General features: G+C 54.9%; 1 protein-coding gene across 1 annotated transcript; it reads left to right on the forward strand.

The window, feature by feature from the left end:
- The first annotated feature begins 9,840 nt into the window (after positions 1–9,840).
- SH2D6 (SH2 domain containing 6) lies at positions 9,841–11,764 on the forward strand. Its single transcript, XM_011963971.1, is given in 6 exon segments — positions 9,841–9,904; positions 9,907–9,998; positions 10,288–10,371; positions 10,536–10,694; positions 11,338–11,466; positions 11,709–11,764. Coding segments are annotated over 5 exon segments (516 nt in total). The 3' UTR covers positions 11,455–11,466; positions 11,709–11,764.
- Positions 11,765–12,441: the final 677 nt, after the last annotated feature.

Genomic DNA, 12,441 nt, shown 5'->3' on the forward strand with positions numbered 1-12,441 from the left:
GTGAGCCACTGTGCCTGGCCAACAAACTACACACCAGACTTTCTACCCACTGCCAGGGGAGACAGAGGGATGATCTCTCACAAAGCTCTGAAACTGCGGCAAGAAATGATTGTGCACCAGGGAGGGATGGGACAGAGGCCTCTTCTAGGGAGCCATCTGTCCCTCGCTCTGTCAGCCCTTCATTGCCCATCACAACTGTCCCCAGAGGCAGCTGAGTCAGCAGGCCTGTGACGGCAGCAGGCGAGGGAGGAAGAGGGGCCTCTGCCAGCTTGTGCGAAGCCAGCCCCATCATCCATTGGCCCAGGACAGCCCCTTCCCTCCATACCACAAACTGCTGTCCACCGGGATTGCCCCTGGCTTTAATGTGAACCCAACCACAGAGTTCAGTTGGCTGTAGGCCCTTCCACCAGGAACATCTTGGGCCTCTAACCTGAGCACCTGCTCTGGCAAAAATGTCCTGAGGACTCAAGGCCCCTTGCCCTCGTGGGGGTTCCTCCACATGCAGCTCCCTGCCCCACCACGTGCCCCTATTTCCTCAGGGACAGACCTCTCCCCACACTCTTGGCCCTAACCTCATGTTCAGAAAGTTCTTTCCTTTCTACCCCACCTAAACTTCACTTGCCTTTGTGGGTTCCCACTCTGCTTGGAGAGGAATCCTTGTGTCATTAGTACCTCTCTTCCACTCCCCTCAAGAACGGAAACCTGGCTTTCCCATAGTGGCCCCCACATAACCTCCCATTGGCCTGGCCTCCTGCTCCCTGGCCCTACCTTCCCCTGGTATCTCTGTCTTCCTATGCTTCCTCATATTTGAAGTCCAGATCACATCTCCCTCCGTCTTTCCCTTCCTACTTTCTTTTTCTTTCTCTCTATATTGATTTTTTTTTTAATTATAAAAATAATTAATGGTGTGGCACAGTAGGTCACACCTGTAATCCCAACACTTTGGGAGGCTGAGGCAGGAGGATCACTTGAGGCCAGGAGTTTGAGACCATCCTGGGCCACATAGCAAGACCTCATGTCTACAAAAAACGTTTAAAAATTAGCTGGGCCTGGTGGTGTGAGCATGTAGTCCTAGCTGCTTGGGAGGCTGAGGCTGGAGGATCACTCGAGTCCTAACCTAAACTTGAGGCATGAGTTTGAGGCTGCAGTGGTCTATGGTGGTGCCACTGCACTCCAGCCTGGGTGACAGGGTGAGACCCTATCTCTAAAAATAAATAGTCCTGGCTGGGCACGGTGGCTTACACCTGTAATCCCAGCACTTTGGGAGGCCGAGGCAGGTGGATCACAAGGTCAGAAGTTTGAGACCAGCCTGGCCAACATAGTGAAACCCCGTCTCTACTAAACATACAAAAATTAGCCGGGCATGAGGACGCGTGCCTGTAGTCCCAGCTACTCGGGAGGCTGAAAAAGGAGAATCACTTGAACCTGGGAGGCAGAGGTTGCAGTGAGCCGAGATCATGCCACTGCACTCCAGCCTGGGCAACAGAGCAAGACTCTATCTCAAAATAAATAAATAAATAGTCCCAAGACTATATAGGTATAACGCTATCACACTTAGTTCTTTCTGGTTCCACCTTCCCAGGAGACACCCATACCTGGGTTCACTGTTTGGGTTTCTTGGCATCCATTTGGTGGTCCCACTGACTCTGAGGTTTCATCCCCAGATTAAAGTTCTTTTTTTTTTTTGAGATGGAGTTTCACTCTTACTGCCCAGGCTTGAGTGCAGTGGTGCAATCTGGGCTTACTGCAACCTCTGCCTCCTGGGTTCAAGCTATTCTCCTGCCTCAACCTCCTGAGAGCTGGGATTACAGGTGCCCGCCACAATGCCTGGCTAATTTTTTTGTATTTCTTTAGTAGAGACAGGGTTTCACCATGTTGGCCAGACTGGTTTCAAACTCCTGACCTCAGGTGATCCACCCGCCTCAGCCTCCCAAAGTGTTGGGATTACAAGCATGAACCACCATGCCTGGCTGGATTAAAGTTCTTAACTGAAAGTAAGAGAAACAGACTCTAGCTAGTTTAGGCTGGAAAATAATTTATTAAAACTATTCTGTAGCTCATAGTATCTCCAGCAGGGCCAGAGAGTTAACCAGGAATAATGTCCCAAAGGTCACAGCCAAGCCAGCCTGGCAGAGCAATCCTGGGCACTGACACCACTGTTTGCCAATGCCACTGATTTGGGCCCTGGGTGGTGGCGCTAAGGGCTCACCCCCCTAAGCCTCTGGAAACAAGATTTGGCTGTCACCACCCTCCCAGGGTGCCTTCGTCTTGGTGCCTGCTACAGATTCAGAGTCTAGCACGGGGCCTCTGGCTGGCACAGCCTGCACCTCAGTGGCAAGGGGAGGTTGGGAAGGCCTCACCTGGCTTCTGCAATTGGAAACGAGGATTCATGAGGTGGAGAACTCCTCAAATGTAGGGCATGTTTAGCAGCCAAAAAGGATGGCAGATGCCCCTTCTGTTCTTGGTGAGCCTAGCCACCCACATCTCCGCGGCTCTTCCTCCACGTGCTGTGCTCTCCCACCTCTGAGACCTCTGACCACAGCCTGCTTACTGTCCCCCTGCAGGTCCTCAGAGCCACCTCCATCCTCCTCCTTGCAATGGATCCCACTCCACTCACACCAGGGGTCCCAGCTACACTTCGCCATCTGCTCTGTCTGCTGGCAAAAATGACCTCGAATATTTCTTCCATATGTAGGTTTTTGTCCACGGTTCCAGGCTCATAACTCCCACAGCTGTGTTTAGAGCTTTTGGTTATGATGTTGGCTGTGTTAGGCTTCAGGAGCAGGCCTCAGGAAACAGAATCTCTCTGGCCTCGTCCTGTCCTCCTTTCACCTGCCCAAGGCTGGACTCTAATCTTCCTCCACCTTTCTGATTATGTGACCCTAATTCCAGAGAGGGTCCTGCCCCATACTCTGGGGGAAGGACTGCTGTAGGCATGAATCTTCCATAAAAACCCAAGAGGCCTGGTTCAGAGAGCTTCTGCATAGCTGACCATGTGGAGGCTCCTGGAGTGTGGTGTGCCCAGGGAGGGCACGGAGCCTCCACACCCGTTCCCACTATTTCTGCCCTACGCATCTCTTCATCTGTATCCTTTGCAATATCCTTCCTAATAAACCAGTAAACATAAGTAAGTGTTTCTCTGAATTCTGTGAGCTGCTGCTCCAGCAAATTAATCAAACCCAAAGACAAGGTTGTGGGAACCCCAGCTTGAAGGCAGTTGGTCAGAAGTTCTGGAGGCCCAGACTTGTGCCTGGTATCTGAGGTGGCAGGACGGGCCTGTTGGGGACTGAGCCCTCAACCTGTGGGCTCTGACTCTGTCTCCAGGTAGGTAGTGTTGGAAGTGGATTGGAGGGCACCCCGCTGTGTCTGCTGCAGAGCTGATTGCTCACTAGGTGGTGGGGAGAACTGCCCACCCCGCCACCACATTTGGTCACAGAAGTCTGCTCCGTGTTGATTGCTTTTGTGTGAGAGCAGGGGAGAAATCCATTTGAGTGTTTTCTAAACTAGGCTGTGTGTTTTCTGAGGGTGGATTTAGACTACCTTGGGCCCATGGCCTGTTCTCAGTAGCTGAGACCTGAAAAATTTGGAGAATCACATTGTGCTATGGAAGGACCATAAAACAGGCACTCAGGTGCTGCCGGACAATGGGGCATTATACCTTCAAAATGTGAGTTTCTAGCAAGTCCGCTTCCAGGAATTCATCCCAGGGAATATCTATGGTGTGTACAGAGCAATTCCGTGCCAAAGATGGATAAAGAGGATATCCCAATCTGCCTGTGTGACGACATGAGGCCACTGAGGCAGACCTCTTTCCTTTCCCTTCTCCCAGATCTGCCCAGGCCAGTGCCCCACCCAGACAGCATGGACTCTGCCCTCTGCCTGGGGCCCTTTCACTCACCCAAGCCCTGGCATTTGCCTATGCAAAGCCCTGAGCAGAGAAGGGAGGTGGCTAGAGGGAGGGCAGCAAGCACTGGGAAACTCGCTCAGGCTGAGGTTTACAGTGGGGTGGTGTCCAGAACCTCCTACTGACCCTGATTCCAAATGAGGCCCCCTTGGGTGAGGGAAATTGCCCCCTGCCTTATGGTTTAAATGTGGAAGAAAGGTCAGCTGGGAGTGGAGGACAAAGAATAGACCCAGTAGAACCAATTCTGGGTGAGGATTTGTTCTTCCTGTTTTTTCAGTTTTTCCCTTTGTACCAAATGGGCCCCCTGTGAAGCCACCCCAATGACTCTTCTGGGTTTCTTGGATGCCCTTTTGCCGGCAGGTCCCAGGAATTGTCTGGTCTTCCCCTCCATCCCTGGGTGTCTCCCCAGTGCCCCCAGCCTGGCAGCCTCCAAAGATGCAAGTACATGGACTTATTTCTCCTTTGCACCAACAACCAGGATGCTACCGAAATAATAAGCACAAGAAAGCTCCAGGGCCTTAGAAGTCCTCGTGTCATCACTCATGATCAGGGTCTGTGTTTCCTCATTCCCTGACTTAAACAGTCAGACACCAGGCCCCGGCCCTCATTTTTATCGTGACCCTTCTCAGAAAGTCAGAGTTCCAGAGTTCACTCAGGTAACAGAGTCCCTGGAAGTCATCAGCTCCTTAATGAAGGTCACAATTAGCACTGCTAATTCCATCGTAGGAAAGGAGGGTCCAGACCCAATCCTGGTGAAGTACAGGATGCTTAGCTTTTAGGGCACAGGCTCTGAGGCAGGCAGAGCTCAGGTTGAATCCCATTTCCAACACTTGCTAATTGCATGACCTCAGGAAAGCTATTCAACTTCTCAGAGCCTCAGTGTTATGACTGAATTGTGTTCCCTTAAAATTCATATGCTAAAATCCTAACCCCCCATGTGACTATTTAGAGATAGGGTCTTTAGGGAGGTCATTAAAAATAAATAAGGTCATGGGGGTGGGGCCCTAATCTGAGAGTGTGGGTGTCTTCATAAGAAGGAGAGTTACCAGAACCGCCTCTCTCTGTGCGGGCACAGACAAGAGGTCATGTGAGGACAGAGAGAAAGCAGCTGTTTACAAGCCAAGAAGAGAGGCCGCATCACAAACCAACCCTTATGGCACCTTGATCTTGGACTTCTAGCTCTAGAACAGTGAGAAAATGATATTTCTGTTGCTTAAGCCACATAGTTTGTGGGTTTTGGTTATGGCAGCCCGAGCTGACTAATACACTCAGTTTCCTGATTTGAAAAGCAGGGATAAAACCAGTACTTGCAGCATGACGTTACAGTGAGAATCCAATGAGGAAACACACGTAATGCCTGCCTGCTTCATTTTCCTATGGCATCTTCAATGCCTGGAACAGTCTCTGGCAGACAGTGAATGTTCAATAAATACCCACTGAATGGATAAATACATCCATCAAAAAATGAAGCTGCCACACTAAGTATGAGAGCCTCTTTCTAGGCGCTTCCCTCACCTTCATTTCCTTAATCATTGGTTACCACTCACCAGCAAAAGACAACAGCAGTAAAGCGTTTAAGAAAAGTGTCTGCAAGGCCAGCCTGCTGTTTTTAATTGGATCTGCCAAATAACGTAATGTTGTCTATGAGTTGAGAAAGGTGACACTGATCAGAGAGCTGAAGGAAGCCTGAGAACCCTGGTCCAGCTTAACTCTTCCTCTTGTTGGGCAGAGGGGCTGGAGACCACAGATGGGGGAGGCCCGCCTTGGGGAGGCTCAGAGACCTGGCGTTGGGCTCTGGGAGTGTCCTGGATGAAGTTGGTCTGGGGTTGGGGGCCACAGCAGATCTACCTTCCTGGTGTTTAGGAGATGCAAATGATGGGAACAATGGAGCCCTTGTCCCCAGGCCATTTGTGGCAGATCCTGGGCTCCAGGGAGGCAAAGCTTCTCTGCCTCTGCCATGGTAAGATGTGGTCCCAGGACGGGACAGCCCCAGGCACGCAAACCTGCCCACCCGGGAGGCCCAGGACTCCGCCACGGAGAGGCATCCCGGCTGCACTGACCCCTCTACTCTCCACCCTGGCTCTTTCCAGGACAAGCTCAGTGGGAGCAGGCCCCGGTGAGTATTGGGGCTCCTCTCTCCCCTACCTTCCCGTCTTGTCTCTCTCTATCCCTCCTCTCCTGGGCACAGCCATCCCAGGAGCTGTGCTGACTATGCCTGGCTCCTCTCTGCCCAGGGAGACCATTCACACGCCTCCACTTCCTGTCAGCACTAGGGCTCCCTGACTCCCGGCCTTCCCAGGACACCAACTCGTGCAGTTATGCACCCACTGGCACCAGCTCTGCCCCCAGCCTCCTCCTCTGCTGCCCTGCTCCCAGGGCCTCTGTCAGTCACATTGTCATGGATGTGAATGTCCCACAACACAGTGTCTGTCTCATACAAACTCAGGGGCCCCTTGGGCAGAGTTGACTAGAATGTGCTTGCAGGCTGTGGCCACCGCTCCCACCCCCTAGATGTGTAGGTAAGTGACACAGTGGGTCAGAGGGGCCCAACAGACTGGGATCCCTTGCAAGTCAGGTCCCCCCAGAGTGACTCTGCATACCTCCTGCCTCCCAGAGCCCAGCACTGCTGAGTCACAGGGGCCTAGCTCTCCCATCTGTCTTGGCCAGAATCAAGGGTGCAGGGGACAGGGGATGGGCATTGGTGGAAGGGCCCCTTGTTTCCAAACTGCCTACCTCAGTGGCCCTGCGGCAGCATGGGAAATGCCTGTGATGAGTGGTTTCTTTGAGTTGAAGCACTGAAGCTGTCAAGGGCGGGTGGTTTATTATACTGGGGAAAGGTGGGCAGGGAGGAAGTGAGGCCAGCCTGTCTGTCCAGACACCCCAGGTTGGAGAGAAGATGCTCCCAGCCCTTCCTTTCTGCCTGCCCCAGGGACTTGGAGACACAAGGTGAGTCTGGCTATTGAGGTTGGGGTGGGAGAGGCAGCTGCTAGAGCCTGCCCTGAACACCCTCTCCCCTCCATTCCTGCTGTGCTGAGCATCCCTTCCTCCAGGCCCAGGAGGAGGACGAGGAGGAGAATAAGTATGAGCTGCCGCCCTGTGAGGCTCTGCCCCTCAGTCTAGCCCCTGCCCACCTTCCTGGCACTGAGGAGGACTCCTTGTACCTGGGTGAGGGCTGGGAGGTGGGAGGCAGGGAGACCAGGTGCTTGGGCAGGGCAGGAGGGTCCCCACAAGACAAGAGGGCATAGGCCTCACCTCTCCTTCCCTCCCCGCACTGAGACAGCAAGGGAGGCCTCAGCTGGCAGTCACCAGGGCCTCTTGGTTGGGCAGGGAGAGAGATGAAGGAACTGAGGGAGGGAGGAGGGGAGGGAGGAAGAAGAGTGGGAAGGGAAGAGGAGGAGTGGTGTAACCAGGGCAACAGTGGGGGCCTGGCATTCCCCTTCTGAGATCCCAACACTTCTTCAGGCCAAGGGCGGGGGTGCTGGGAGAGCCCTGGCTGCCGCTGGCATCCCACTCCCACTGCTCAGCTCCTCGGCCGGGGGGGGGGGGGGGCAGGGAAATTGCCCGCCTCCAGTTGCCATGGAGACTGGGCTGTCAGGAAGCCAATGAACAAGGCGAGTGAGGGAAGGAGGAGGAAATGGAGGCTGGTGTGGGGGGGCAGGAGGAAGATGGGAACCCACCTGGGAGGAACCCACCAACTCACAACACATGCGGTCTTTTCCAGATCACTCTGGCCCCCTGGGTCCATCAAAGCCATCGCCACCCCTGCCTCAGCCCAGCATGGTGAGAGGCCTCCCCAGAAGTCCCTCCTTCCCCACTTGCCCCACCCCAGGCTGCCATTTCCCAGTGAGTGAATCTTAGAGGCATCTCATTTGCAAGATTCCCCCACATTTGCATTCAAGAGGCCCCTGAAAAATCAGATGCCAGATGCATGAGAAGCCAGAGCCTTGCCGCTGTCAGTCACTCCTCCAGCTCACCTGACCTGGTCCTTCCACCCTCCCCTTCAGCTTCACCCACAGTGCCCTTTTCATCTGTCTGAGGGGGAGGGGAGGGGCTCAGCTGCCCTTCCCTTGGATTCTGGTACCTGAGGACCCTCCCCATCTCTAGAGTGAAGAAATCCCTTCCTCAGCTGCCAGTCACTGCCAGCTCCCATTCTCACCTTTATCCCAGTGGGACTTTATGGATTTTGAAAGCTACCACCTTTATCATACATTTCACTGGAATTTTTGTAAAAAGCAGGGAGCAATTCACAACAAAGAAAGAGCCACAGGGTAGAAGCAAAGAGAAGAGTCATCCCTTTTGTACATTTTTTAAAGCTACACAGATACAAGTGGTCTCATCCCATCCTATCCTGCCCCATCCTTGCCCTCCTGGAAGGAAACTGGTGCCTCAGTTTCCTTCCCCCATCCGCCCTCACGGGCCCCACAGTGCCCACAGCTGAAGGGAGCAGTGAGCCTGCCGGTGGCCAGGAAGCAGACACCTGTCTTCGGGAGGCGAGGTAATGGTAATGTCCTCTCTGTCTGTGGCTCCACCCTGGGATGGGGAGTCCTGCCACCACGGAGTAGAGCTGTGCTTGCCTGACATGGGTCTCATACCCCGCCCTTTCAGGGCACTCCCCTGGCTGTGCCCCTTTTTACCTACCAATCCTCTAAGATAGGCAGGCAGGCCTGTCTCTAATGAAATGAATGAGGACACTGAGGCCCAGGGATACGAAATGCTGTGCCTAAGATCCCACAGAAGCAGAGTCTGCTCTTTTTCTTTTGGCTCGGCTGCTCTGAATTTATTTTATTTTATTTTATTTTTTTTGAGTCAGTGTCTCGCTCTGTTACCCAGACTGCAGTGCAGTGGCACGATCTTGGCTCACTGCAATCTCTGCCTCTCAGGTTCAAGTGATTTCTGGCTAATTTTTGTATATTTAGTAGAGATGGGATTCCACCATGTTGGCCAGGCTGGCATCGAACTCCTGACCTCAAGTGATCTGCCTGCCTTGGCCTCCCAAAGTGCTGGGAATTACAGGCATGAGCCACTGTGCCCGGCTGCTATGATTTTTTGAACAGTCCAAAGTCACTGGAGCCAGGCCTGGCAAATTTGTTGGGAGGTCAGGACAGGCGACACCATAGGGCTGTGCAGAGAACCACCAGGGGATGAGAAAAGTTTTCTCATGGGATTTCAAAGCTGGCTCTGAGATGCCCTCCCCAGAGGTGCCCTAAGGAGTCTCTGTTCTTTCAGCCTCAGTCCCACTGAATTCCTTTCTGCTCCCTGCCCTGTGTGACAGGTGGTTCTCTCCTTTTCCTTCCAGAGCAGGGTGCATCGTCCAGAGTGGTGAGCAGCCCCTCCGTCTCCGCCTCACTTTCCAGGGTTCTGGTTAGGAAACCGCAGGGGCGGGGTGGGGGGCTAGAGAGGAGAAATATCCCTGAAACCAAGGGAAAAGGCCCCGAGCAGGGCCCCTGCCCCTCGGCCACAGGCCCCTGGCAGGCAATGAGCCAGCTGTCCTGATGGTGCTGCCCAGGGCTCCTCCTCACACCCTCCGAGAGCTGGGGCCCATGGGCACCTCTGAAGGGGAAGGTGCTAGTGGTATGCCCCCTCTTGGACAGAGGAGAAATTGTAATCATTCAAGCTGGCTCCCAGAAAGGATCACCATGTGAGGTGGGAGTGAGGTGCCTGCTACCCCTCCAAATCGATGGCTCCTCCCCCAAAACCGTTAGTCCTTAATGGAACCCCAGGACTGGTCAAACCCATGGTCCCACACACCCCTCCCTACCTTAGGTGCCAGGCCCTCCAAAGAAACCTGATGAGGACCTCTACTTGGAATGTGAGCCCGATGCAGGTGAGCCCCTCCCTCAGCTCCAGATCCCTCCTGCCCGAGTCCCTCAGCTGCCCACAGCACAACACTCTCTCCTGGCTCCATCTGCTTCCCTTGCCATGCACACCTCAGGCCCATGCACGCCTCCTCCTACCCCCTGCCCCCGCAGCTGTCCCCTAGAAGCCACCTTTGTCCACCCCCATCCCACCCCAGCTCAATAATCTCCTTCTTCTAGCAGGAAGGAAATCGTCTTTTCCCTCTGTAGCCCCAGTTGGGAGCGCCTCCACTGCTGAGGTGAGGAGGGGCTGGGAGCAGGCTGTAGGGAGGGGTTCTGGGAGCAGAGCCTGAGAGTCCTCACCCAGGAACCCTCTTGGGCTGAAGGATGCACCACCGTGAGAACACATATTGAACACACATGTGCGGCACCCCGCCGTGCCCCACAAAAGGACACCTTTTTTCTGCCTGCGGGAGACCCAGTTGAACAAAGGCGATGGGAATGCAAATAACTGCACCCTGCGTCCTCGGCTCCCCATGCCTGATCGAGTGCCCTGGCACGTCTCTGAGTGGCTGTGTGTATACACAGGACAGTGACCTGCTGGCTCAGCCTTGGTACTCAGGGAATTGTGACCGCCATGCTGTTGAGAGTGCCCTGCTTCGCTTACAAAAGGTGGGCAGCCACGGACCCTGGACCCGAAACTCCTTCCGCTCACAAGCTGTAGCTGGCAGAGCAGTGGGGAGCAGGAGAGCCAGGAGGGTTCTGGCCTCATGATGGCTCAGGGCAGTGGGAGGCCCAATGGAAGATGAGGTTGATGGCTGGGATCTCCTCCACAGGATGGGACCTACACCGTGCGCCCCAGCTCAGGGCCTCATGGCTCCCAGCCCTTCACCCTGGCAGTACTTCTCCGAGGCCGGGTCTTCAACATTCCCATCCGGCGGCTGGATGGTGGACGCCACTATGCCCTGGGCCGGGAGGGCAGGAACCATGAGGAGGTGGGAGCTGGAGGAGGCAGGGGCCTGAGGAGGGACAGCAGAGCAGTATCCCTGGCCCAGCCAAGAGCATTTGTCTCGGGAAAAACCCTCATTTTGTATCTTTCTGGGGTAGGCAGAAATGACAGGCCCACAGCCCTGAACTCCTTCCCAGACGCCTGGCCCTCTGGTGGGGGAGGTGCCCCTCCTGCCATGACTCAGTCTGTACAGGGTCGAGGTAGGGGCCTTTGTGCCTTTAATGAACCCAGCTGGGAGGAGGGTGGAGTCCAGGATCTTCAGACTCTCGTCTACTTCCCCCGAGGACTCAACGTTGCACCCAGCATTTGCCAGGATGCAAACTAGAGACACCCATCACACCGCTCCCCATCCTGGAGTACCAGGGCAGAGGCGCGCCCCAGAGTCAATTTGATCTAGCCTTGGACCTAGGAGTCTGGCCAGCGGCGTGCCCATGGGTGCAGCAGCAGGAAAGTTGTCTGAGGCCTGGAACGGGGCAGTAAAATGGCAGTGGAGCGGCATGGGGCAAACAGGAAGGAAGATATCTAGAAAAATGTCAAAAGTCCCTTTGCCACAGTCCCATAGTTGCCTCAGGAAGTTGCTCCCAGCATGAGGCTCATGGGACTCACGGATGCTCTGCCTCCCTGGCCAGCTCTTCTCCTCCGTGGCCACCATGGTCCAGCACTTCATGCGGCACCCTCTGCCCCTTGTGGACAGACGCAGCGGCAGCCGAGAACTCACCTGCCTGCTCTTCCCCACCAAGCCTTGAGGCCACAGTGAGGTACACACGGCCTTTGGCCCCAGTTTGCTTCTTGCCCCGCCCAATCTTGGGCTATCTTCCTCTCTCCTTTCCCACCCCTCCTCACCCTAGCCTTTCCCAGTGCCTGCAAGCAGCGTTAATGGGGAAAGGCTGCCTGGAGACCCAGGGAAGGGTCCTGGAGTCCCCACCCGGTGCTCACCTAGAGCCTCACACTGCCCTGTCTGTTGCCTCTCCAAGACTGACACCCTCTTCCCAGCCTCCAGGAATGCAGGTGTCTGCCCAGTTCACTAAGTCCTGGATGAAGGAACCGTGGTGACCTCTCACATCTACTTGGGGGCCTAGGGCACCCTGAGAGGGACTGGCCTGCCTTGTACAAGTTTGCTTTCAATAAATAAGAAAAAATTGTTGAATAAATTATTGAATCTGCTAAATGAAGCAGAGGTGGCCTGCACGAGGGAGGCCCCACGGTTCTCAAGTGTCACAGGGCAGACTAGCCTGGAGTTATGGAGATGCAGGAGCCAGGATGGGGCAGAAAAGGCCAGTCGTTTCTACCCCAGATTGAGGCTTTTACTTTTAGATGCTCTGTGTCGGTGGAGGCCAGGCCCAGGGGCTGATTTTTGTTCTGATTTGTGGGAGTTGGAGTGGGGAAGGGAGGGAGGCTCAGTGCTGTCTGACACCATATTAAATGAGGAGAATGGAGTCCATTACTTACTCCTCCAACACCTACTTGCCTACAGTGTTCCCAGGGGAGTGATGAGCCTGATTTTGGGAGCTTGGTGTTGTCTAGAGGAGGGGAGACAGTGGCCCCGATCTGATGCTCCAGTCTAGGGTCAAAGCTAGGGAAAGCTGAACAGTGACGCTCAGAGAAGACAGGACGGCGGGCGAGAGCTTGGGGGACGGTGGGAGGTGGAGGGGCGCTCCAGGTCCCCAGGCGGTCAGGCGGAGCTTGGGACAGGGCGCGGACCCCGAGGCCCAGGGAGCTCCGGGTGGCCGGCG

The sequence above is a fragment of the Colobus angolensis genome, unplaced genomic scaffold (assembly GCF_000951035.1).
Source record: "Colobus angolensis palliatus isolate OR3802 unplaced genomic scaffold, Cang.pa_1.0 Scaffold118, whole genome shotgun sequence".
Taxonomy (NCBI): domain Eukaryota; kingdom Metazoa; phylum Chordata; class Mammalia; order Primates; family Cercopithecidae; genus Colobus; species Colobus angolensis.